At 42.2% G+C, this 27203-nt stretch overlaps 1 protein-coding gene across 1 annotated transcript in view; it reads right to left on the bottom strand.

Moving 5' to 3' along the window:
- Positions 1-26650, bottom strand: part of GALNT10 (polypeptide N-acetylgalactosaminyltransferase 10) — a 395118-nt gene extending 368468 nt beyond the window's left edge. The window contains exon 1 of the mRNA XM_069199610.1: positions 25988-26650. Within this exon, the coding sequence (XP_069055711.1) occupies positions 25988-26131 (144 nt within the window). The 5' untranslated portion in view covers positions 26132-26650. The remainder of the gene's footprint in view (positions 1-25987) is intronic.
- Positions 26651-27203: the final 553 nt, after the last annotated feature.

Genomic DNA, 27203 nt, shown 5'->3' with positions numbered 1-27203 from the left:
ATTTAAGCTATTTCATCATTTTTTAGTGGACAATTGCAATAATAAACCTGAGAACTGAAAACTAGAAATGAGGTCAAGTTACAGTAAACAAGCAATGAAGCGAGATTAGAGGCAGGGAGAGTTCAGTCACAAAGGGGAGGGAAAACCACCACAGACAGAGGCAATTAAAAGGTATCGATACAAGACAAAAGAGAAGTAGTTCACAGGCTGAAGAGGAGAAAGGGGACAAAGGCACTTAAGAGAGAGTGAACAATACATGCTAGACCCCCTATAGTGGTGTCATATTTCAATGAACAGTATCTCAGTCTTCGCTTCCATAGAGACAATGCTTGTAACTTGATGGTTACAAAAAAGTAGTTCCATACTACTAAATACCAGGCCTTGATGCCATGACAAGTCAGTGATAACGATCATGTTCCCATATTTCTATCTGTAAGTATTGATCATGTTCAATTCGACTCTTTGAGGACAAGTTTAAATTTAGTCCTGTCTAGCAATACATTCATAGACTGAGACTGAAACAGCATGAACTCTCCATAGATATGGTCATAAAGCTCAGAGGTGTGCACCATAAAATATCAAACATATCAACTTGTAATAACATTTATTCGAAACACAACCTACCTATTTCGACCAAAAGCCTCCTTTGGGTACTATGAAATAGTTTCTCTATTCATACCAGAGATATTGCTAGCCACAGACCATAAGCCACATATCGTAGGAAGATACTTTACTTTACGAACTCTCAGGCAAACACCAGAGGAAGGGGCTTTATATTTTTTAACTCGATAGGCCTTCTTACACAGATTTCTGGTTCATGAACGGTTAGAAAGAGATAGTTTTCACTTTCTACACTTTTAATTTTATGTTTACTATTACACCACCTCCCAGAGTAAGTCTTAGACTGCTTTGGCTTGCTAACCCGATGGTCAGGTGCTCAGTTTGGGTCCAATAGTATACCCACGACATTGAAGGTAAAAGACGCCAACTGTCACAGATGGAGCCATGGTCTTTCCCGACAACCCTTGTCTGAATCAACTGCCACATTTCTACATGAACTTCAGTGGAACAGCATTGTTGCACATATTCCAAAAGAAACTAGCTATGGTACTGTCCATCTCCTCCAGTGCCCCGTGTCCTGGCAACAAAAGTGTCAGAAGCTGCAGTGCAGGTCATGGAGGGGAGGGAGGGGGGAGAGCAATACCACATCATGCTGCATGTCCAATCGGTAAATAGGCTAGTACACAGCACACTGTCATTACTTACTCTTTTCTAAGAATGCTGCCATGTTCACTCACATGAAGTGGCAACACATGGGGTGACCTGGTGGGCGGTGCGTGCTGTAGTAAGAAAATGACTGTGCGCTAGGGTGTGATCACATTGAAAGAAACTTCCAAAAGAGAGGAATTCAGGTCAAACCCATAAAGGTTTATTCAAACTTGGGATCATTGCAGAAGGAAAAAAGGCATTAGCTAAATCAAGTGAAATTAGCAACCATCAAGAGAATTAACACAAGACAATCTCTGAATCAAGTATCTGCCAGAAAGAAAGTATATTTAGGTAAGAGGAACACTTCAGTTTTCCTCAAAAACAAGTCAAGAAAAGTCCAAGTTTTATAAGTGGGGACTCATCCGCCTCTCTAAGGTGGGAGACCTATGTTCCCAGGACGAGTAATTCCATTTGCTGACTTGCAAAGCGAGTATCAACTGGCAAGTACCGAAGCCTATTGTTATTTGCAACTACATCATGCTTTGCAAAAGGGAGGAGAGTTCCCTGAATCATTGCCGCTAGAGGATAGACTCCTGAATGAGGATAAGCCCCACTAAGCGATCTCCCTCAATAATCGAAAATTGCTCAACAATTCCCCCAATACCCACACCAAGCTTCTGTGCGCAGTGTGAGAGGGATCTTGAGGGCATGGAGAATGACGATCGTCCTGAGGCCCTTGAGTCCCCCAGGGAAGTGGCAATGAGATCTCAATTCCACCTAGTACAACTAAAGGACTTGCACAGAAGCTACTACGCATGCATTATGGTCAGGGTGTGTAAAGGGATGTCTGCACTCTCTCACAGGGGATGGGGCCAAGAGTGAAAATTTTTCCACATGATCTGGAGTTTCCCAGCTATACAGCACTACTGGGAATCAGTAGGGACCTGTATTAATAGAATGTATGGGAGCTATATAGAGGCCTCTTCAAGATGGTGCCTTTTGAACATTTGAGACGCCACTGATCTTGGCCGCATGGATTGTATATGGATGACGTTGGGGCTGATAGTGGTCAAGCGGAAACATTGCAAGATTGTGGAGGGCAGACCTGGTGCCACAGCTCAAAGACTAGGAGCACAGTATCGACTGGTGCATACTGGCAGAGAAAGTGGTCTATGAGGGTAGGGGCTGCCTAGCTAAATGGTCCAAGATATGGGGGAAATGGAATGACTGCGGAGGTGGCGTGTGCCTCCCCAATACTTATGGTCAAGATGCATTGTGTTTAGTTACTTTTGGTTTTTAACAATCTCAGGTAGGGGGTGGAGGGTGGGAGGGAGGTAAATGGGGACTCCTTATGGCTGACAGGATTCTGCTACTATTGAAATGTGACTTAGTGCTGCATTGTGATAGATCATCTGCCATGATGTTATTGTCTGTTTTATTTGCTATTAAAAAAAAGATGTTTTTGAAATAAAAAACAGAAAAGAAAAGTCCAAGTATAAATCAAATGACATGCGGACACCCCGTTCAGTTAGGAAAGCAAGGAAAGGCTGGCTCATATCTTAAAAACATCTTTAATAGGGTTTTAGGTAGAGAGGCGTTGCAAGACAGAACATAATAGGGATTACATTCAATTAAACCAACCACTTTTAAAGTACACCAGATACATCCAATAACACACAAGTAGTAAACACAATCTTTGCTGCATATTAATAAAAGAGGTGTGCATAAGAAATTAAGGCGATGGCACAATATGTAGGTAACCTAACAGTAATGTTCGGTGACTGGAGGCCTTGTAGTTTATGCCCTGGCAACACGTTGTGAAAACTGCAACATGCAGGAACATCTTGGACATGCCTTTCTCGTGAGGAAGGGACATTAACACAACTATTTTTATAAAAATAAACATCACTGTACGTGAGGCTTGTATTTTACTGATTTTATTAAATGAAAAAGCGCACAGAAAAACAAATGCACGTGGAGAAAGCTCGTTCACATAAAATAAAAGTGCTTTCCTTCTGTAAATGTTCATAAATGCCAATACAAGCTCTTTGAGGCCTAGTTAGACTAACAAATGCATCTAAATTAAGTTTTATTTTGCCTTTATTAAAAGGTTTTTACATGAGGATGCCCCTATTTCGCATTATGAATTTATTCTCCGTCTTCTTCGTATACAACAAAATGAAATTGCTAAATATTTTTTATAACAAATGAAGATAACCACCATATTTTCCGATCCTAAATTCACCAACAGATATTGATTTGAATAAGAAGTTGTATAGCGCAGTAGGCGAAACTAAGTGCTTCAACGACCCTAGGAAAACATTTTGAAAACGCTCTCGAAAAGGGGAGCGATAACAGCCTGGAGCACTAAAAAGATGTAATGTTCAGCACGGCAAGTGTTAGGACCAACGGCAAGACACAGCAGCAAAGTAAAGTCTAAAGAGGAATCCTATTACAGACTTCACACAGTTATAGAAGCAAAGGTCTGCAATATGATTACCCTTGAAATGAGGCCCCTAAATTTAGATGCACTGCCTTAATCCGCACGCCCCGCATATAACTACATGAGACAGAAATGCCCATAGAACAAACTACAAGACAGACCATGAAATATCCTTTCATGCCGAACAATATTCAAACTGGTCTATTCGGAAACACTGGCTTTCATACCGAAGAATTGTTTTTTAACCGAAGATTAGGTTTCTAGAAAAATGACAGAAAGTAAGCAGACAAACGTCACGCACCTGAGAGGGGATATGATCAGCAACGCATAGACGAACGCTCAACAAACATCGACCCATAGCACTATTACTTGTTAGTAGATATTTAACAGTGCGTTTAAACAAGCTTACTGTGATGGTCCAGCACAAGCACTCCATTCTTATTTCTTAACTAAATGCGTTTTAAAGCATGACCTATTTTCACTTTAATTTGGTCAAAAAAACATGTGCCGTCTCATAAGCACTATATAATTGCACTTACGACAACCCAACAAGAGTTTCTGAGACTATTCCAAAGACTCTCTCAATAAAAAATAAAAAATTCCATTCCCACACCTCCATGCCCAGTCGCTAATGCTTGTTTCATAGGCGGAGGGACTGTGGGAGGCTGAGCGGGTTTGTCGCGTGCTCAGTGGGCACTGGTAGCACGAGCGCTGGATGTGCCCTTTGAAACACAGCTAAGGCGTTAGCTCTCAGTGGAGGAAAAGATCGGCCCAGCTGCTCTTGCTCGTTACAAAATTAGGGTAGTGGTTCTGGACCAGGGATGAACAGCAAGGTCCATATTCCGAAGCACATTTATGTTTTTTTTTTTCCTGTGGACTGGAGAAAATCCGCTACTCGCCTCTTGCAGATTAGAAGTTTGTGGCCACGGAGGTGAACAGCATTTCTGCAGGCGCTTTGCCTTTCTCTTAAAAAGAAAAGCCCTTCACATAAACATCTCGTCTACTGTAGGAGATGCTAGGGGTAAGAGGTCCTGATTGTGAATGCCCCCATCTCAAATCTTGACTAAGATAGAAGATCCACTTTAAAAGGAATCGGGAGAGAATCGGCACCCACTCATTCATTCATCCAATCAGTATCCACTCTCCCATACCTCCATCCATTTATCCACTAAGCCATTTACTAACACACCCTTCTGCAGTGGTGTAATAAAACTTGAGGATCTCCCCCCACCCCCTGTAAAATACATGGAGGGGGCTCCGTACGCTCCGGACGCAGTCAGGAGCTCTCAGGCCAGGGGCCTGCTGCTTGTGGTCAGTGCCAGAGGGGGGCCTTCGGAGATCGGGGGGGCCACCGTACCGCAGGGGCTGCAGGGGTATTTATTATGCTACTGCCCTTCTATAAGGGCGAATCCCCCTTGACACAAACACAACCTTACTCATCAATAAACAATAGTTTTTCACAATATTTCAGAGATTATACTCAGAACTGGACACGATGTCAGATTTGGCCTCTACAAGCAGCAATACTCAAGGTGAGAAATTGTGAACTGGACACAATATTTCATATAGGATCTTCGAGATTCGGGAGGAGTGACCTTTAGTGTAGGGCTCGATGCCCTACAGATGGCTTTCGGAAATATTTTAATCTTGCTCATAACTGTGAATGGAAGTTAAACCAAATAGCATAAAACTCAGCATTAGAGCAACGGGGACTCTAAACTAGGGAATGGCAGGACCTTTAATTAGCATAAACCGTAAAAAAATAAAAAAAAAATAAAAAAAACACAGGTCCTTTTAAACATGTTTCGAACGTCGACCAAAGCTCAAAATACTGCATTTAACTAAAAGGAAAACATCACATCCACAGTTCAAAACTGAGTGTTGGCAAAGTCAATTGTCTCACTTACAGGCTTTGCCAATGTTTTGTATTTATGCTGCACAGCTAATAACTACAACTAAAACTAATAAACAAAAGGGCATTATTGTAGGCTGTGTCACAGTGCTTTTTGGGTTGAGCAAAGCAGCACGCGCTAGCGCTGCTTTTCTGACGTGTTGGTATGTATTTGGGGTTTTAACCATGACCACCTCACGCCCAACACTACCACTCGTTCGTGGCCTTGCCCTTCAAAAATCCTTTGATGACATTGGTAAATAGTTTTGGTTTGTCCCTACTTGGGGAGGTTTTGTTACCGCCTTGGCCATCGCCCCTGTTACATGGCTAACTGCACTTTTGCCGATAAGTTTGACTGTGAGCGGACTTCTTTTTCCATTTGTGTGAGTCTTCACGCAGATGCTCATGGCGACCGTGGCACTGTGAATCGGCTCACTTACGTGAAACTGTTTTAATTTTCAATTTATGTGGCAAGATAGGTCGGATTAGGAGTTTACAACGCTAATAGCTCTAACTTGAGCAAATGTGAGACCCATTGCATTGCAACTGGTTGTTATCATGTAGCCATACGCTCAACCGAGGCTACACAGAGAGGCAGTGAGAGAAGAAGGACAGGAGAGAAGGGAATGGTGAATCACATGGGCAACGCAATGTGGGTAGAAGAGGCTGGTGGCAAGCAGATCGACAATGGAAGATGGTCGGGCGGATCTGGGGTCAAGAACACAGACAACAGGGGTTTGGGTGGGGACAAGCACACAGACAATGGATGGGACTGCAGAAGGAACACAGGAGGCGGGGACACAACGGAAACAGCTTTAAAAAAGGCACCCTATTACAGTGTTTAGACAGAAATCTGAAAAAGTGAGGCGTGGAAGGACACAAGTAACATGTCCATGTGCCAGGAGAGATGAACACAAGGAAGGAAGGTAGGAAGGATGCCTATGGATGATGGAAAATAAGAAGCAAGCAAATGTTAGTCATGATTAAGCCAACCAATGGTAAGCAATGGGCGGCCTCCAAGACCCATGTAGGGTAACTAAAGGTTTCACAAGAGAATTAAAAAAAAAAAAAAAAAAAAAAAAAAGAGAATAGTACATTAAAAAAATGACATCGGTTGTGGAGTCTGGAACAATACTAGGATTCATTATTCACATGTAATCAATGGGCAAAATATTTATTTATAAGCACCTTAACACTATTGCTACTTGTAATAGTTTTTACACATTGCTCCTATTCCGTCAGCTTTTTGCACCACCATGTCCAGGCAACATGGACACTTGGAAGAAAAATTTGGCAAAAATAGTCTGATTAGTGGCTCACTTGCACTTCTCATGATAAATCTCAGATCAAAAACATTCAGCAGAAAACATGATGCTTAAGAAACGTGCAACTTCAGCCTTCATCGTGAAATTACGCCTCTTATAGGTCAAGTAGCTCTGAAAAAAGTATATATATATTTTTTTAAAGGATCAGGACATGACCAAGAGTACTCAAAATTTAGCAACAAAGGACAAGATCAGGAGCAGTCATCTATCTACTAATTAGGCCATACCCTGTCGAGTAGCATTTCGAAACATGCTCAAACTCTAGATGGGTACAAAAGAAAAAGATGCCAAAGTCTTTCGAGTCAGACTGCAAGACCCATTGAAGCACTGAAGATTAAGACACGGAGGAGGTTCGAATACTTCTAATAGTCTTATTTGAAACCACTATTTGTTCTGATGATGTATACAAAAAGAATGCACCAAATCTATCTCGGGCGTGGGTCATTAGGTGCCTGCTACTTTATTGTCTGAACTTGCAAAGGATATTGGAAGTGTATTGTCTAACAAGCCCGTGAAGATGAAGGTAAAATCGAATGTGAAAAATGTCCTTTATTCCCAAAAGCCATTACACCTTGAGGTATAAGAAGACTCGTTATTCATCATTTACTCAAACAAGTAGTTCTCCCATTTTACAGATCAAAACGCCTGGGAAAGGTACACAAATTAGTGCAATACCTGCAAGCTACTAACGTTGTGACAATATCTAGTTTTCCTGTTATTCCTAACCTTCCAGCCATCCTGTCTTGTATCTTAGCCCTCTTCGTTCAGCCTTGCTCTTTATTCTTACACATACTGAAAGTCAGTCCTGTTTCCCTGTTCTCATTCTTGGAGTAGGAGGGGCTAATTTGGTGCCGACTCCCTTAATGGTTTACTGAGTCACAGTGTATCTTCCCTCTCAGGCATTCAAAAATTGCTTTTCAATAACAGAGATGCTTGACCATGTGGGACAAATATTGTATAAACAATCCTTCACTGGCCACAAATTAAAAATTACAGTATGCATGTGACACGCATAGTCACTGCACTGCCATCAGTCGTAGAAGTGCTATATGTTTGTCATTATAATAGTTTCTTTGTGCATGATGGTTCATATTTATGTGATTCCAATATGGTTTCGTTCAGAGGTATAAATTGTTTAAGTACACAAATTAATTGATGGCAATTTGAGTTGCAGTCTCAAAGTCATTTTGAATTTAAGGCCAGTGAGGGATTGTTAATTTATACAGTATTTGTAACAGGGTTTCCTTCACCATAATTTGAAAACAGCATTTCGGACAGCTACTGCCACTGGGGTACACCAAAGGCAATACTTTCTGCATCCTGCACTAACAAAGCTGCTGCCAAATCTCTCGAACAAGGAGGTAAGGCGGCCACCATAGGCTCAAGAGCAGCCGAATAATAAGTAATAGGGCAGCTCTGATTCCCCTGTTTTAGGATAAAACACTCCCAATGCAAAGGAATCCGTTTTATAGCAAAAGAGTGTAAATGCTTCCATATTATTTAGGAGTCCCAGGACAAGAGAGGAAGAAAACAGCTATTTAAAAGCAATATAGGATTGTTCTATATCTGGGATGTCCATCCTTTTCTGTAGTGAGAGCTACTTCAGTTTTGATTGAAAATCAAGTGAAGTACTGTAAGCTAAGCAACTTGCACATTGTTACTAGAAGCCCCTGCGCCCAGCTTCATTGACGTTATGCCTCATGTCCATAGAGCCAGAAACTACGGTTTGAACAAAATACTTCGACAAGGGGCACTATGACAGGGCTACTGTGTGTGTGTCAATGAGAGCGTGGTCCTCGAGGATGTATGAACATGTGTGCATATGAATGGGATATATTTGTATGGGTGACTGACAGCCTGTGTAAAGTGCAAAAATGTTCATAACATGGAAAAATGTTCTGCACTTTACATTTCTTCCAATTTAAAAAAAATGACTGAACTTTTCAGTTGGAACTGTGGCACCGTGTTCTAGTGGTCACTCGGTTCAATAGGCCTGCTGTTTGAAAATGCAACACTTAGGGGAAAAAATGAGAAAATTAAAATGAAAAGTTAACTTAATCATTAAGGTAAATTTTCATTTTCCCTAATTTTAAAACATTGAAAACATCATTTTATTTTCATCTTTATTATTGAGTTGAGAAGAACTTTTAATTAAGATTTAAATACCTCCGTGCATCAGTTCTTCAGCTCTGTGCCCTGGGTCTAAATCTGACTCCAGCACAGCTCATTATCAGGCCCTGCTATCTGCCGCCTGTTGATGATAATGTAAAATAAACACAGGCTTCCCTTAAGGTTAAAAGAGAAAAATGTGACTCTGTGCTTATTTAAAAATTTACTCTGTGAGCTACTCTGAAGGTGTCTGGGAGCTACTGGCAGTTCACGATCACTGGTTGGAGACCCCTGTTCTATCTCATTAATCCAGGGAATAGGATCTAAAACAGAGCGTTTGGCAAGCACAGCATAACTTGGAATCCACCAGTTACAGAATCCGTTTATTCACAAAAAGATGCAACATGAGATTAGGTTATAGGTTGTGGCACTGCCATTACTGCATTAAACCAGACATAGATAATAAAAACTTGGGACTGGCAACATGGCAACTTATCCTTTGAGACCATACACTAATAGTGAGCAAATTGTGTCAGTAAGGAAATGGTGCCCTGCAGACATGTCAGCTAGGAGTAGGGAGCAAGCATCCCCATAATGCACAAGAGTAGAACCTACAGGTAATGTAAGGGATATGTAAATCCCTCTTAAAAGCCTGTGAGTAAAAGGAAGCTTCATTAATATACCTTCGTACTAACCCTGCCCATGTTAGTTTGCACTCCCCTATGTACAAAGGCAAATAAACCGTGTCTACATGGAGTGGTATAGAAAATAATGTTGCACATAAATCAATGACAGAAAAGCAAGTACAATGAAGAGGAATATAGACAGAATAGTTGTAGGTCTAGGAACTATAGGGAATTAATTGATAACAAAGGAACTAATAGCACTGAGGTCTTGCACAAATCAATACATGACCTTGACTGGCTTCTTCAAAGGGACACTGGGATTGTATTGACTTATACTGCACCCTGGGCAAGAAGAAGCTATCACAGGTTCTATTCAAGCTTCGCTTCCACATTATTTTAGAAAGGGATTATTGGGGTATCTTAGGGAGAGCCTTTTCTGCGTTAAAAGTTGAAAGGTGGAACATTGCGCATGGCTCCTTTTAGCCCATGGGACCATAAACATCCTGAGACTAAAGAAGAGGACTTCATAAGGAATGTGGATTCGGTTGCATAACTAGAACATCAGAGAAGATGGTAAATCAAATACAATTAGTGTGGACCTTGTCGCCCTTTATCAACTAAGAGGAGTATACACCTGCCCCTAATTGACCCTTCTGGTCTAGGGAAAGAAGGACGTTTGAAGGCAGTCTTAGGTCCCCCCCCCTCACCAGCTGTCCTATTATGGGAAAACCCACTTGTGACTGAAGGTTCTGTGACTGGTTAAGTGGCTGGTGCGTGTGATGGGGATGCATTGGAGGGACTCGCAGAGAATGGCACATGAAACTGCACACTCCCAGGATGATGACCCTACGGTTAAACGTTGATGAGAGCCTGATTGCCAGACCTAGCAAGACCCTACTTATTCCACTTACTAAACTGGCCACAATTATACCACAAACTCTGGGGTGGCAAGTAAACTCCCCTTTCCCTTCCTCTAGCTCTTCTGTCCCCTGCCATTGTCAGGTAATCCAAACTGTTGCTCTCTGCTTCACTCTGTCTGGTCTGTGCTTGTACATGTTGTATGTGTAAACATATTAGCCTAGTTTTTCTTCTATCTTCCTTTTCCATAGCCAGAGTAAAAATGTGTGCAAATTCAACAAACTTCGGAAGAGTTTTGCTCTGCCAACCTTTGGAACAGATTGGAGATGCCCCCTAATCTTTGTTGCAATTCACTGCTGTGAAGCAACTTTGTCACTCCTCTTCACAATAACTGCTTCCAAGTTATCTAGTTTATCCAACTCAAAAGTGCAAACCACGGGGAAATTCAAGTTATAACGACTTTTTAACCATTTAAATTAATCCAGAACTTCATTTTTCCAGACAATTACTAGGAGCTGCTCAGAGTGTCTCTGACACAATTTTTCTAAATCATTCGACCCCTTTACCTCTTTTTCACACTCACTCTATATAAAGTATCTAGGATATGGGGAAGGGTTCTGAGGCCTGTCCGTCTCAGTTCTAAGTAGAATTAGCAGAAAATGCGTGCAAGGTAATGGGAAACAAATCTCGAACAAAGTTATCTGAGGGAACACAAACTCTCTTTTATGATCCCCGCCTCTTTTAATACTGGTCATCTTGTAAGGCTCATTAAAAAAAAACCTTGCCTGTTGTTGGAGGCTGGATTTACTCTGAAGACAGTTCGCATTATCAATGTGCAACCATTAGCTTTAAGGGAGCTGACATTCTCCCTCCAGTTGGTGGTTGTGATATAGCACGACAAACCGGAGCCGCCAAGATGCGACTTGCAACAATGGTGCGAAATGTGGCACATACCGATGCAACAAAGCTTAAACAGGAAAGCTATGTCACATACAATGGAGGACTGCAGTAGGCTAAACAAATTACAGATATGATCCAGATTGTATGAAAGAGCCATTGGTAGGTACAGAGTACCATTTTTCAGATAACAAGTTCAGCCAACCTTCAGGATTGTAGTGTGTCAGACAGCCAATAAAAGTGCAGAATATATATGCAGCAAACAGTATGTCAGTATGAAATGTCAGTGTAAAAGCTCCTAAGCAAACCTTCAAGTTCTAATCCGGCTTGTCGGAGAAAAATAGAATAAGGAACTGACTTCCCGGCCTTTTCACCTCGACATGGGGCAGTCGTTTTTTTACTGTAGAGTTTTACAGCGAGTAACTGTTATTTCCTCCCAACTTCTGGGACGGAACTACAACCAGAAATGAGTCCGGAGGATGCCTACCTACATGCCCCGTTTCATACTAGATGTATTATTATCAGAATGAATGGGCAGCAGGTTTGTCTTTCGTTTAAGCATCCCATTTTAAAGCGCCTAAACATATGGGGGTACTATACTGAAGATAACATTAGCATGGACAATATTATCCTGTGCGCCAGATTCTCTGGAAATCTTCAGGTCTCATCCTTTAACTACTGGTAATATTCCTCCACTGAGTCTAGCTCTCACGTAGAATGTTAGATATGTATAACATAGACCACTCCTAGTATTCGTCTTGTTTCTACAGGCCCTAAGGAAAGCAGAAACCCCCCCCCCCAGTGGTGAACGCAGTGATCGTTTTTTAAGGGGCCAATCTCACACCATTCAAAATTAATTTGGCTTTGCAAACCATAAGACTGAGTGTTAACAAAACTGGTCTGAAAATTAAATCACCAGTGGCCAGTTAACGGGGCCACAAGAGATACAGTTGTCAGTGATAAATTGCCACTGGACAGTTTGCAGTGTGGGGTGGAAAGACCTTATTACAAATTATGTTACTAATATACTTTACCAACACAGAAGTCATTTCCATGGAAAGATATTAACCACCATAGGAAGTTGTTCCACAAAGACAAAGCCTAAGGGGGTGTCTATCTCACTAATATTAGTCACAGCTAAAACTTTTTCTGCGACACTGGCACTCATAAGACTTTAGGCACCCTGTGATTCCCACTGGCTACTGGAAGTAAGAACTAGTTTAGGGTCCTATCAGACTTTCAAACAGCAAATCCTCAAGAAACATAAGCTATGGTTTAAACCGTTATGCAATCAGAGTGAACAATCTCAACAGAACAGGGCATATGAGTGGTGGTACTCTTCTTTGGGTATTCCTAGTCTATCACTCTGCTGGGGAAAGGCAACAAAACCATTGTGGAGGATATCCAGGGGTCGAGTCAAGTCACAATGCACAAAAATGGTAAAGGGTGTCCCAGTCTACTAGTTCAAAGTCAAATTACCAGTCAACATTCCTTAAAGTTTCTATTCTAAGCTCAACCTTTGACCTCCATGAAACTAAAAGCATGGGATCCTCTTCCTGAGAAAAGTCTTCATGGTTAGTAGCGAGGAAGAATAAAACAAGCCAGCACAAAACTCCTGAAACACAAAGACAGCAAACTGAATTGGGAGTCGACCTCACAGTGAAAGGTAGAACTAAGAAGAACTTTAGTTAGGCACAGGGAGGCTAAAGTATGCAACATGTCTTTACATAGAGGTAAAAGAGACTGTTCTCCTGAGGAATGTTACACAGTCATATTCTCTTTTGCAACAGGTGGCTTTCAGAATAACTCCATGAATAGCGGTTATATTTATTAGTCTTGCGGCATCACAATATTTTCAGCTATAAAATGTGTACCATAATGATTGGCAGGATTTGACACCACTAAATTCAGGCTAAGAGTACTCCTACATCCAGAGAGCGGAGTTAAATGAGGTTACAGGTGGAAATCTGAGGTTCTTCTGAGCAGGGAGTAATCCCCAAGAGAATCAATGTTTCAAGGTCTGAATCCCTTTTTTCATAAATAACACTGGTCTTACAATTAAATTGCTTATGATTATAAGTTATAATCTCCTTCACGCAATCAAAGGGAAGGCTTAATGCTAAGGGTTAGACAATTGTAAGGAGGCCAGTCTGTGGGGACAAAGCCCTAAAAAAGCATTAGCAAAAACCTTAAACTATGAGCTAACCACCAGAAACAATGTACTCTGGGTTAGGAAAAATTAATACACCACTTAAAAAGAGAAAAGAACGATGTAACTAATACATAGGGCCTGATTCTAACTTTGGAGGACGGTGTTAAACCGTCCCAAAAGTGGCGGATATACCACCTACCGTATTACGAGTTCCATAGGATATAATGGACTCGTAATACGGTAGGTGGTATATCCGCCACTTTTGGGACGGTTTAACACCGTCCTCCAAAGTTAGAATCAGGCCCATAGTCTTTAAAAGGCAAAAGCTTAAATGCAACTGAAAAACAAATTATTAAGCAATCGCCACTCAGCTGAGAGAGGGTGAGCTGCCTGGCTTTTGGAACACTCGGTTCATTTAAGCATTTAAAAAGCTCCTTTGGCAGAAATCACCCTGGCTTGAGAATCAATAATGGCATAAAAAAATAACTGGGGGAACAGCAAAGAGAAGGATATTGACCTGAATTCTTGCCAAGTCCAAGAATTAAAGATACAATCTGCAAGCATCCAGTGTAAGTGGTCCAGTACAGGATGACCTAAAGCCGTGCATATTCACCAGTTCCTGAAACAGCACTTAACTCAAATGCTGGCATAGAATGATGCACATCTGTTGCTTAAAATGGCTATATAGTGCCCCAAAACGCATCATAAACAGGCGCGGTCCGTCCTTTAGGGCAGAGGGGCCACGCCCCCCCCACCTTTTGCCCCTCATGAAGAGTGTCTGTCAGGCTGAACAAAGGTCAGCCTGACAGACACTCTTCATTTTCAGCTCAGACAGCCAGGAGTGAGACATGCGCGATTTGCGCAGACTCCTGGCTGCCTGGGCTGAACTTTTCTGGGCTGGGGAGGTCACAGCTCCTATGGGCGTGACCTCCTCAGCTCAGCAAAGGTGCCTCGAGGCCCTCCCCTGGGTGACAAGGAAAGCGTCACCCATTGACACTCGCCCTGGGGGCTTCAGGTTTAAGCCTTGAAGTGTCCAGGGCGAGTGTCAATCAGTGACACTTCATCACAGAGTGGGGTGGGGTCAGCAGTCTCACTGACCCCATCCCTCTCTGTGACAAGGCTGTGACTGCTGCCTTCCCTCATTGGCTGACCTGCAGTCTTAACCCTCCTGGGACCTCGAGGTTGAAGGTAAGAGTGTGTGTGATGTTTTAAAATGAATGTTTGGTGTGTGCGTGCATGTTTGAATGTTATGAGTGTTGTTAATGGATATGCGTGTCTGTGTGTGAAAGAATGAGTGTGTGTGAGTGTGAGCATGCGCTTCCCGCCCACCCCCTTCCTCCTAAAGTGTGCAGCTAGGTTCTTGGGCCATGCTGAAATATCATCTGATGTAATTATGGGTGAAAACGGTTTGTTCTTGCAGCAACTTTGTTTTGGGCTGACAATGCTGTTATTTGCTTCTGGGATAAAATATGGGTTTTCCCAGACTGAAACTGGCTCTAAACAATAGGGAAAACAACCCAACTCCTCATACTTCCCATACGGCAAAACTGTTAGTACTTTCGACTGTGTAATGCTCACATCGATTCTGCTATTAGAAGACATCGGTACAAAGCGACCAGGTGACACCAACATTTGGATAATTGATTAATGGCATCAGTTGCTCTCTGAAGACACAGCGCATCCACAAAAAGGGTAGCTGAAAGGTCGTTCTGGAAAAGGGGCGAAAGTGCAGGGTACATCAACAGCAACCGGAAGTCCATGTGGAAAGCACAAACAACCAACTGCTCCTCTCATAGCTACATTGCGGACAGGCCATATCGGAAAGACAGAAATAGTGCAGGTCGCATCAGCAGCGTTTGAGGAAGTCTGGATCCCCATATTTGCACAGCAGCCGGTGGTCATACTTCCTGCACGCTTCCTCAGCGGCAATGACATAAAAAGGAAGAAAGAGAGAGCACAGAACACAGCGGCAGCACCCGCATATCCTGGGAAAAGCTGTACCGACAATTCAACTGCTGTTCCACTGGCTACTTAGTCCTCAGCTCCACTGATCCATATTATCATCATCATCCTTTGATCCTCTTGTATTTTAATTTGCTGTTCCCACAGACCTCTACTGTGCTCCTCATTATTACATTTTATATAACCCAGCAAACGTAAAGACATCCACTTCTTTTTCTAAAAATTCTTATGTCATAAATTTTCCACAACTTTGCACTGTACTTGATTATGATGGGGAACACTACAAATCAAGCAGATCAATGCTATTATTTACCAAAATAACTGTCCGAGTTTCTCAAATTTCGGCACGAGCATCTTAAAAAGAGAAAATGGTATTTTGGAGCAGGAGTATTTCACTTATTAGTTTATGCCTGATACTTCTTGACGGTTTAGAGCAATTACTTTTCAAATATTTCTAGTGACATATATTTGTGCTTTATGCTTCACTACGCACATTTTAAAGAGGATAATTGAGAAATCTAAGAAAATAAATAACCATCTCAGATTACAGTCTTATTTTCTTATACTACAGAAATGTGTTTTACTATCAGGAAAGAACAAACGCCAATCTGATGTTTAAATGCAACGCTATTTACTTGTTAGCAATGTTCTTGCATGCTATCCCTGTGAGCTGTCTGTACACACACGTTGGATAAATAAATACGAGTGCCACATTTGGAAATGCTTAATTTATGTTAAAGAGCATGGGCACTGTTCGCAACCATCTTTTATACCGCACTGCACATTTTATTCATTCACCGACTTAAAAATGGACCTCCAAAACATGGAGGGAAAAAAGTCCTAGTATCTTGGACTACAGGAAGAATGTGAGAAAATCCTCAAACATTGTTTATGATAGTTAAATGATATCTATGTAGAACATATTACAACCGGGCCCTCTGTAACCTTGCTTTAGAAACATTATGTAAGCATACGGAGACAAAAATCTGAGGTATTTCTCCACTTCTGGAGAACTCGCATGGAATATTATGAGCACTTTCAAAGGCTTTGAAGTTATATCTCATCTGGAGCATCGGGGAGGCCCTTGTTGGAACGACATGCTTAGTTGTAAGACTTTAATTGCAGTGTCATGGGTGGTTTTAAGCCTCCAGTTGGAAGTAGCAGATATGTGTAGAGTCTTCTGTTGGTATACTGTGCATAGTTCTTGGGTCTTTATTTGCAGGATGGTGACGTGAAATGTAGATTGTATCTTGAGTGTTGGCTCCAATTCTGGATGATTCACCTTAGATGGCAGTAACCAGCCGGACATTCTGCGTCAATAACATTGTTTTCTGAGAAACAGACCACTTTTGGAATACTGTGCCTAGTGTTAGGGGGTCTCATAAGTATTATGCCCAGGTCAAAGACCAAATCTAGAGTACTAAGTTCCTACATGAAGTACTCACATGGAGAACTCCGACTCAGAAGTCCTCAAAGAGCAGTGCTCAGTTTTGGAAGACTTATGGGGCCTGCTGAATACTATGGTTTATGGTGTTCATTTATGGGGGCCTTGTGTTGGATCCTATGTTCAGTTCTAGAACCTCTTTTCCACTACTGTGTGCAATTCTGGAGGCCTACACCTTGCTCTGAGGGCTCCAGCTGGAGTAATGTGTTTAGGCATGGAGACAATGTCAGAAATGTTTTCGTCGCCTAAAAGGCTTAATTTCGGATTTTGTCGGAGCCCAACCATATGATTGCAATACCCGTCATCAGAGGAGCAACTGGATGTATACTAGCACATGGAACAGGACCGCTTTTCATCAGGAATAAAGCCATCAAAAACATTTAGCAAAGGAACCTCCGTTCAAGATTGCCACCTCGCCTCAAAACCCCACCATACAAGAAAAAGACAATAGGTGGAATTCATTGCTCCCAAATACAAGATCCACGGATAACTATTTTATCTTCAGAAGACTACTCAAGAGTTGGCCGTTTCCTACATACCCACCATACTCAAACTGCAATATACAGCATATCCCTGTGAATATAAACATTTATAATTTGATATGTATGTCTAGATATGTATTTCTTTGAATAAATAGGTATACTAAGTATGTTGTTTATTTTATATATATACACATACACACACATACACTCTTTAGGCCTGCTTAACAAATGTATACATAACAGAGTTAAAAATACACACGCACATGTGTGTATATATATATATATATATATATATATATATAAATAAAATGTTATGCTTAACATGTTTATAAGTCAGTGCATGGTTCCTATATAAGTTGTTTGATCAGATGCTTATGAGTTTCTGTTTTATTTATCTAGCACAATAGGTAAATTTCGTAACTATTTATCTACAAGCATTTCACTATAGAAATATTGAAAACATATAATGAATATCGAGTTATATAAAAAATAAATAATAATTAGCTTCAAATACTGTAACACTTGAAGGTCTGTGTTTATTCAACTTTATATCTCAATACATTATCTTCCTTATACATATCTTCCCTCTCTATGTAATCATGTATCTATATATCACTTTACTCCTACTGCACAAGAGAAAAGAATTCACTCTCTCCAGTGCACTACTTTGTTTCACCCTATACCTCCCTTTATCTGTTCTGTATCTCCACTCTCTGACTCTTCCAAAGCCTCATTCTACAACTATGATCTCCAAAATAACCCTTCCTAGACTACGCCCTCCTGGCTCACCTCAAAATCTCAGTTTACTACTGTGATCTCCCAAACAACCATACTAAATTCTTCCCTCATGTATCTCTCCTTAACCCATCCTAAACCTAATTTTACTGTTATGATCTCCCTAATCCCTTTCTACAGACTCTTTCCTCCTCCGTCTCTCCTTTTTACTTATCCCAAACCTCATCTTACTACAATGATCACCCAGTTAACACTTTCTAGATTCTTCCCTTTTCTATACCTCCATTATTCCATTCGATACAACTAACAGATTCAAGTCTACCACTCAAATGAACTCTTATTTTCCTATACTAATCCACCAGTAATCCTTTTGGGTTCCAGAGTAGCGTGCTAACTCACAGAAATATAGTACATAAATTGGAATATTTTTTAAGCACTCTACAGATCGTAATTAAAAGCGGAAGCCAAAAACCAAACACACAGCACCTTTGGATTCAGCTACACCTTTTCGTATAGGACATAGAAGAAAAAAAGACTCCTTCAAACAGGACAGGTCAAGCTTCCATTCCCTCCCTCATGCTTAGTCTGTGTGCCACCTTGTTTCCACTTTCTGATCGATTAGGGCATTTAGAGTCTACTGCCCTGTCTTCCACTGTTGCAACATGATCTTCGATGTTGTGCACCACAAGTGCTTTGCCTTCAAAAAGGAACATGAGGCGGACTGGGAATCCACAATGATATAGTCGAATTCAGTCTCAAGCTGATGTAACATCACTAAAGTCACTCCTCCTCATTAGCCTCACAGAGGAGGCACCTTGAAATACTGAAATGGTATCTCATTGGAATTAAATAGTTTAATTTGTCCTTGCCGGTGCTAAGATGGTATCTTTAAGATTGAAGACATGCATCGATCTGAGAACATCAAACTCAGGCTTTTATTGCACCTGGAACACCAAAAGGACTAAGGGCCGGATGTAGGAAGGTTCCCTTTTGCGAGTTGCAAATTGCGAGTCCCAGCGACTCGCAATTTGCAACTCGCAAAAGGGAATGCAGAAAGGTGTCTCAGACACCCTCTGGGACTCGCTATGGGGTCACAAAGACCCACCTCATAAATCTTTATGAGGTGGGTCGCAGTTTGCGACCCCATAGCGAGTCTAGGCACTCACGGAGATGGTGGCCTGCTGGAGACAGCAGACCACCATGTCCGTGACTGCTTTTGAATAAAGCAGTTTTTTTTCTCTATTTGCAGCCCGTTTTCCTTAAAGGAAAACGAGCTGCAAATATAAAAAAAATACCGAAACGTTTTCGTTTCGGTTTTTTTCAGAGTAGGCAGTGGTCCATAGGACCACTGCCTGCTCTGAAAAAATATTATTGTGAGCATTCACAAAGGGGAAGGGGTCCCATAGGGACCCCTTCCCGTTTGGGAATGCGTTACCATCCACTTCAAGTGGATGGTAAATGCGGGTTGATTTGCGACCGCTTTCGGGGTCACAAAGCAACTCTACATAGTGGTGCGACTCGCAAATAGGTAGGGAACACCCCTTCCTATTTGCGAGTCTGAAACACATTTTGCGAGTCGGTACCGACTCGCAATATGTGTTTCTGCATTGCGTGAGGGCATTAGCGCCTCGTAAACTGCGTTTTTCTCCATTTGCGAGGCGCTAATGCCTTCCTACATCTGGCCCTAAGTTTCCGCATTTAGTTCATTAGCAATATTCTCATTTTCTGACAGGACGTATTAGGGAAATGCCTTAACATATTATTTTGACTCCAATTCAGAGATTTCAGGATTACTTTCAAGTGGCCTAATATTCTTTCAGCATGAGCAATTCTAGTCTTCTTTAGGCCTTTGCGTCATATTAATATGTTGAGATTCGAAGGCAGCCACCCTCTCTGACAGTTCATCTTGTTCATGGGATAACCGCCTCAACTTGAAAGGGTTCGGACTCTGCGTTTTGCAACTTGTGGTCTAGTTCAGATATAGCTTTTGCTAGATGCTGGTGCAAGGATCCCTTCTTGACTTCACTCTTGTATCAACAGTTGATGTCCCCTTCCATGGCCAACGTCTGAGAATTGCTCTGCTCTGGGGACGTTTTCCATTTCTTGAGCTTCAGATAGATTCTGGCATGCATTCCCATTCCTTTTGTCAAGATTTTGAGATCTCTGAATATCTTTTACAGAGGATGTTTTAGATTGTTTATTTATCTGTGAAGCCAGTTCTGTTCAGGACAAAAATAAAGACTGGTAACCAGTCCTGCGAGGCCCCTTTGCCACTTCTTTGGAGCAGGTCAGGGTAAATGTTCTGCTCGTTTCTCCCCAAGTTATGCTCCAGATACTTAAAGTGGTACACGTTCGCCACTGGTTTCTACATGTTAAACTGTGACCTGTGAGACAAGTCAAAAAGGACATGGGTGTCAGCACAGTTAGGCTCTTCTATAATATGCCCGAATTACCAATAGGGGATACTTATGGGCAGGAGACAAGACCCTCTGCCTGGGCCAACTGTATAATAATGGCACCCCTATGTCTAGAGACCAGTGTGTTAATGATTTACTGCTTCGTCCAAAGGATTTGTACAGGATGACACAGTTTCTACACTGGATTCATCAGCCGGGGGAGTCCAGGTGCTGGAGGTCAAGAGAGACCACAAAGACATGTTCTCTGACAGAGATGCAACCAAGATGCTATCCAGAGACTCTATAGGGCACTGGATGAACCCACCCCCTTATCAGACCACACTCACACCAAAAAATGGTCAGATGATCTTGATCTAGAACTGACAGAAGCAGACTGGGTACTGATAAATCCTTCCTTGGTCTACAACATAGAGTCAATGTCTTTAAGGGCATGCTCAGGTGGCATATGCAGCTTTGTTTTAGTGACACAGTGAGCATGAAACCCATGCCTGGGCATACTCATCACACTTATGGGGTTGGGGGGGGGAGGGGTCGCACTGAAGTAATCAAAAATGTAATTGCTTTCCTAAGAAACTGGACTATTTCCTGTGCACTGGGGCATAATCATTGAGTGGTGGCTGAAGCAGTTTTCTGTTCGATATTAGACAACAGGCCTTCTTACTGTCCTTGAAGAATGAGATGCCTATTGCCCACACATGTACATTTCTGTTCCCATGGTGTGCTCAGACCCTGCTGACATACCTTGAGTGAATGGTGCTTGCACAGAGAGTATGCATGGTGACTGGTAAAGTGACTCCCTTTTGAATACAAGTGTTAGAGTGTGAAGTCAATGGGATCCATTTTGGAGTACCACTGGTAAAGTGTGACAAGATGGAGGCTGAGGGCTGGCCTCCCAAGACTGGCAAGGTGTATTGCTGGCATTCCTGAACATATGGTTTCATATTGGACAATAATATGTGGTAAAATGGAGAAAGGGTTCTTTTTAGTGGATGCCTGATGATTTTGTCTTCCCAAGCACTGCCATTTGGCTTGATGAACAGTGTGGGGCGGTGGAGACAGCGATCTCCTGTGTGGTGCAGAGGGAATCGTCTCTGCAAGAGGTGCTACCTCCAGAAGGTGATGGCTTCCAGGTACAAAAAAGGGGCTGTGCCTAAATGGAACCTACAGCCCAAAAGTGCAGACTAGCATAGTATTAATGCAGGAGTTAACCAGAGTTCTGGAGTGGGTACCCCTACTTCCCCAATTGACCTTAAATCACCACTGGTGCGCTAGACCCAAAAAGGATAGAGATGTAAGCAGAAGTGAACCAGAGTGGATCTCCTCGCTACACAATTGTATCTTAAACTACAGCCAGCACATGGCACCAATGAAGGCGAACGAGAGGGATATAGGGCGTGGACTGTCTGATGCATCCACATACAATGGCCCACATCCTGCAACAACTCTGCAGGCAGCCAGAGGCTCCCAAAGGCGGAAGAATCTCTTGCACCCCACTGCTCTTGTATTCATATTAGGTGAATATCGAGTGCACAAAGACAAACACATATTTCAGCCTCTCGCAAAACCCATAAGTGTACTGTACATAACTCACTTATGATCCTTGTACAGAGTTCCAATACTTTAGCAGCTAGTTTTGCACTTCAGAAACGTCTAAAGTATAATGAATTTACAAATGATAATACAGCTATGTAGCGACATAAGCCCACAACTATCATACGTAAATCAGTAATGTTCTACGGGCAGGCGTGAACTGGACTGACAATAGGGTGTAAGCTTGCCATGTGATAATTTGCACAAAATCAGTCTCATGTTAATATAGATTATTTAGCTGCATCACAATTTACGTTTCTAAAGAGTCACCAAAAAAAAATAAAAAAATACTTTAAGGAAAGATGACCAGTGTCACCACTGTTGTATTGCTGCCATAAATGTATTGATAATTTTCTTTCAATGTTTTAAGGACATTCAGTCATTAATGCAATTCAGCAAAACCAAGGTCAGCCATGGGGAGGCATTAGAAGGGATTAAATTGATCGTCGGGAACTGAAAAAAAAAAAAATGAATTTTGCTCGACTTTGTTATGCTTAAGATTAATCCGCAAAATAACTAGAAAAGAAGACAAACTCTGAGGTAAACTGAATAGATAGGCTATTTTGCCATCAGACTACACAACTGTGGATAGCACCCTGCACCCACGGACACCTCAATGCACTCTCATATTAAAAACGTTCACAACTGTGGACAGCACAGGATACATCAGTCTTGCTGATCTCCCACAGGATTGCACAGTTCCATAACATCTTGTGAAAGAGATTCTCCAGAAACAAGCCACAAAATAAACAAAACAAGCATCAAAAAGTACTTATTGGTTATATCTCCAGACGATGTTACGATTTTCTCCATTATTTCTCACATTTGCCATCATAGATCATTTTTATTTAGAAATAATATTTTATTGGGGTACGACCTTCGATACCATTAGCATGAAGGAGGTTTTACAACCAAATGACCAATGTTAAGCTACATACAAAAACTAGCATAAAGGTGTATCTGTATAACTCATTTCAGCCCTCCTCGTGACAATATTAATACAAACTAACAAAGGAGGAAGGTATAAACAATAGCTTATTACAATACTGCAGAAAAATCCATAATATTTCATATAGTTCAATTAATACATCTAAAATGTCATCAGAAACAGCAGATGGACTCTAGAAAACATAAATGTCATAACAAGAGAACGTAATTTCTGTAGTACTGTTGGCACTGCAGTTTATTAGGCTTTGCGAGATTATTTTATTTTCTACTGGCAGTTCCGCACTCAGGTCAATTTTTCTTGCAATAATAAATCTGAAGTTTGACTTGTTTTATTTGATGGTACAAACAAAACAAGCACTGGCAAAATCAATAGACCTGGTACTGGTTGTGAAATGTTTTGCTTTTTCAATTCTTATTTTACCAGGGTTTTTGCAAAACTTCATTGTTTGAAGGGGATGCTGGTCTCTCACCAACATATACAAATAACATTGGCTAGACGCAAAAATATTTATAAGTCTCAAAAAAGCACACATTTTTGTATATAGTATTCGATAGCACTGAAGGAAACTATTTTGTGAACTAATGTATTCATGTAAAATGACAATGAGAGTAGTCACAGTGAAGTAAGCCAAAGCCTGACGTGAGCCGACCCACTGCCTCCTGCTGTATGTTGTAGTGGGACGAAGAAAAGCATGAATGACAACAACATATCAAATGATGCAATGGGCTGGCTGAAAGCTCCGAGAAGTATATTAAATTTATTATTTTAGTAATATCACAAGGTTTTGGCTAACACCAGACCTAAAAATGCATACCGTAATACATCACAAAACAATATATATTGATAAGCTACCAGAGTAATATATGACCTTAAAATAAAGGTTTGTTGACTGAAATTCAAGCATTTTACACAAAAGGGAATATTATCCAACATTCTACTCTAATGACAAAAACCATACTTTCGTTCTGGCAAATGGTTTTAACACTAGCAAAAAAACAGAAACAAAGAAACTGCTAAAACCCATGAAAAAAATACTTTCAAGTTTCACTGCAAGTGCTGAAAAAAGAAAGGTATGTTTAAAAAACATATTTTCCCAACCTTTGGATAACTAACACATGGCTGGATTTTACAAACACTTTAGGTCTTGTTTGCCGACAGTGCATCCATTATTGCTGCGAGGGGTATTGTTTACAATAAGGGGTTTGGAGTCCGCTCAGTGCCTTGTCACTCTTTTTGGCCGCCTCCTAATTGGCCAGTACATGCCAGCCTCAGTTACTCTTCTTTCGTACGGAGCATGGACCAACTACTGATTCAATTAGCTACTTAAATGTCCTTTTGCTGTCCATTCACTGTTTAAGCAGTGATGCAAATACTATGTTTCTTTATTTGTGTCCCTCCAACCCCCCATCCACTATCCATGTTGCTTCTTCCACTCCCATCCTAACACAGGCCAGGTCACAGTGATTTTTTCAAACTTTACTTTTAACCATGCTGCACATCCACGCTGCCGTGCAACATGGCTTAAAAGACACAAGCGAAGGTAAAAGCTCTTTCACGAAGACAGCTATTGACTTTGCCGTTGCTTGTTAATATTAACAAATAGCTGTGCCAAAGACCGACAAAAACGATGTTCCTGCTATGGTGTAAGTGCCTTACTCAAAGGCTAAAATCAGAAGGAAATGCCAGGAGTGCTGGGATAGAGCCATGCGTAGCAGCAGTGGGATCGACCAGGTGTTTGGGAAGCGTTGAAGGCTACTTAAAAGCAAACAGTTTCATCTACTAGGGCGAGTAATCTGCAAACAAGGTATTAATACAACCGAATGTTTATCTTGTTTGCAGGATGAATACCTTTGCTTAATGCGACTGCTCTCATATTTGCCAGCATGTTCCCACTGGTTTGTAACTTGCAGGAAGTAGTGCCAAAATATTCGACACAGGTTCCCGTCTGCTCAAGTTTTTTGAGATATAGTGCAGTCAAGTACGGCAAAGAAGGTGCTGTACTATTTTTACGGTTTTATTAAAGTATTGGAAACAGCTTAAGCAGACACTGGTACTAAACCTCATATACAGGCCGTTGCTGCGATATGTATGTATGTATGTATGTATCTATGTATATATATATATATATATATATATATATAAATATATATATACTGGAAGATGCAGAATCACAAGAAAACAACAGCCAGCCAGAGCAAAAACATACACACACACACACACACACACACACTTAACTCTCCGTGTTTGAAATAAACACCTTCCCATTTAATTCGCACGCTGACTTGCTTTAATACGGGTTGCTGAGAATCCGATGCATTACTAACTCTTAAAAAAAAAAAAAAAAGTCGGATCCCACTGCGCCAATCACAAACGGTGGAAGAGGGTACAGCCACGTACAGGGTTCCAGAACGGAGTTCAGCACAGAAGCACTCCTGACCCTTGTCGGGCATACATTATATGGTTAAACTCCTTTATCGAGGCTTTGCCACAGAAACTACAAGTTGCCCAAACACGTCCTACAGTTAAAAAAAAAAAAAAAGCAATGCCTGACATGGAGGTGACTGAGACAGAAGATGCAGCATCCATCCCATGTGGTCAAGCGCACCCAACAAGCATGATCTTATGGTCACGTAAATATTCCAAATGAACTGAAAATACATTCCCCTTCAGTTGCCCACACTCCCTAATGGGTCCTTCTCCTTTCACAGGTGTACCTCACGCCTCCCTGTGTGATCGATGGCCAACCCTAGCCCCAGATCCCCTTCTTAAGGGGTGAGCGCTGTCCCGCTGGGACGCCCTTGCCATACAGGTCCCACATTCCCTGCTGTCCCTCAAAGGCTTGATCCTACCTGCCCCCAGACCACACACACAATCCATCCTCTGCTGGTCTCCTCTTACCTCGGCTGGTGCTACCCCCGGAGCGCCCCTGGGGGCCACAGTGTCCGGCCCCCCGCGCTGCCCCCTGTAGACGCTGGGCAGCAGGAGGAGAACGGTCAAGGCTAGCCCTGCGGCCTGCAGGAGACGCTTCTGCCGCCGCCTCATGCCGGGGTGAGGAAAAAGGTGGCTCAACCTGGAGACCCAACTTTACTCCACGAACCACTCCGTGCGCGTCGCCGGCCCCAACCAACAGGCGGGCACGCGCCCAGGGGCGGGGCATGAGGCCAGGGAACCCGAAGGGGCAGACCCCGGAAGGCAGCAAGGGGCGGCCCCAAACACCAGCTGGAACGAGGGGCAGGGAATCCACTTTACTCCGCCCACCCCGGATTCGGACTAGGAAGTGACTCCGGCACGGGAGGGTGTGAGGAGATGCGGAACAAACCATTCAGGGGCGTGTTGAGCCCGGCTCGGAGGTCGCGAGACCGGGCACGAGTCACGGTAGAATGATGCTCTAACGCCAGACGCAAGGCAGCCGGGACCGAGGTGGCACTGGGCCCAGGACCTAACCTTACGCACCACATGAGCCATCGTGCAATGTGTTCGTTGCGAATGTGGCAGACAAGCCCAAACCTTTCAGTGAGCTGTTGCACAAACGAACCACAGCATGTGACGGGCTAGGAGGGTAAGCTAGCCGCAGGGTAGGGTCTACGGGAAAATAGACCAATTGCAGCGAGGCCAAGGACGTATTAGGGAATGAGAGGAAGCAGTTTAGGACAGAGGGGTGGACTACAAGCGGTCAGCCAGAGGGAGACACTCGGTGGGTGTGGGTGCCGCATGAAGGGCGGGCGGTGCAAAGTAGATTTGCTTTCTTGCGCCCACTTACATGCAACATGGCTTTGGCGTCATTTCCAGTTCTTTGTATCGGGAACGTTATGTGAAGGTGCTCGAGATTTTTACTGTAAAAGTCACATTTTGCGCATGAAAGACTTAAGGGCTTTAAGTGGGCCAGGTCCCTCCGGGTCTCCGACTCGTTGATAATTAAAAACTGATATCGAATTGGGTCCTACGCCCTTGTCCCTAACTGTATTAGTGAATAACACTGATCGATTATTGAAAATGAATGTAAAAATAGTTGAAGTAATACGTATCAGCAATTTAGCTCCTAATTATATTTCTTGTTTTACTTAGTCTGCACGAAAATATAGGTTAGGTGGCACGCTATAAGGATCACAGACAT

Source organism: Pleurodeles waltl, chromosome 7 (genome assembly GCF_031143425.1).
Source record: "Pleurodeles waltl isolate 20211129_DDA chromosome 7, aPleWal1.hap1.20221129, whole genome shotgun sequence".
NCBI lineage: Eukaryota > Metazoa > Chordata > Amphibia > Caudata > Salamandridae > Pleurodeles > Pleurodeles waltl.
Note: the sequence above shows the minus strand (reverse complement) of the source record. Positions and strands in the feature narration are given on the sequence as shown.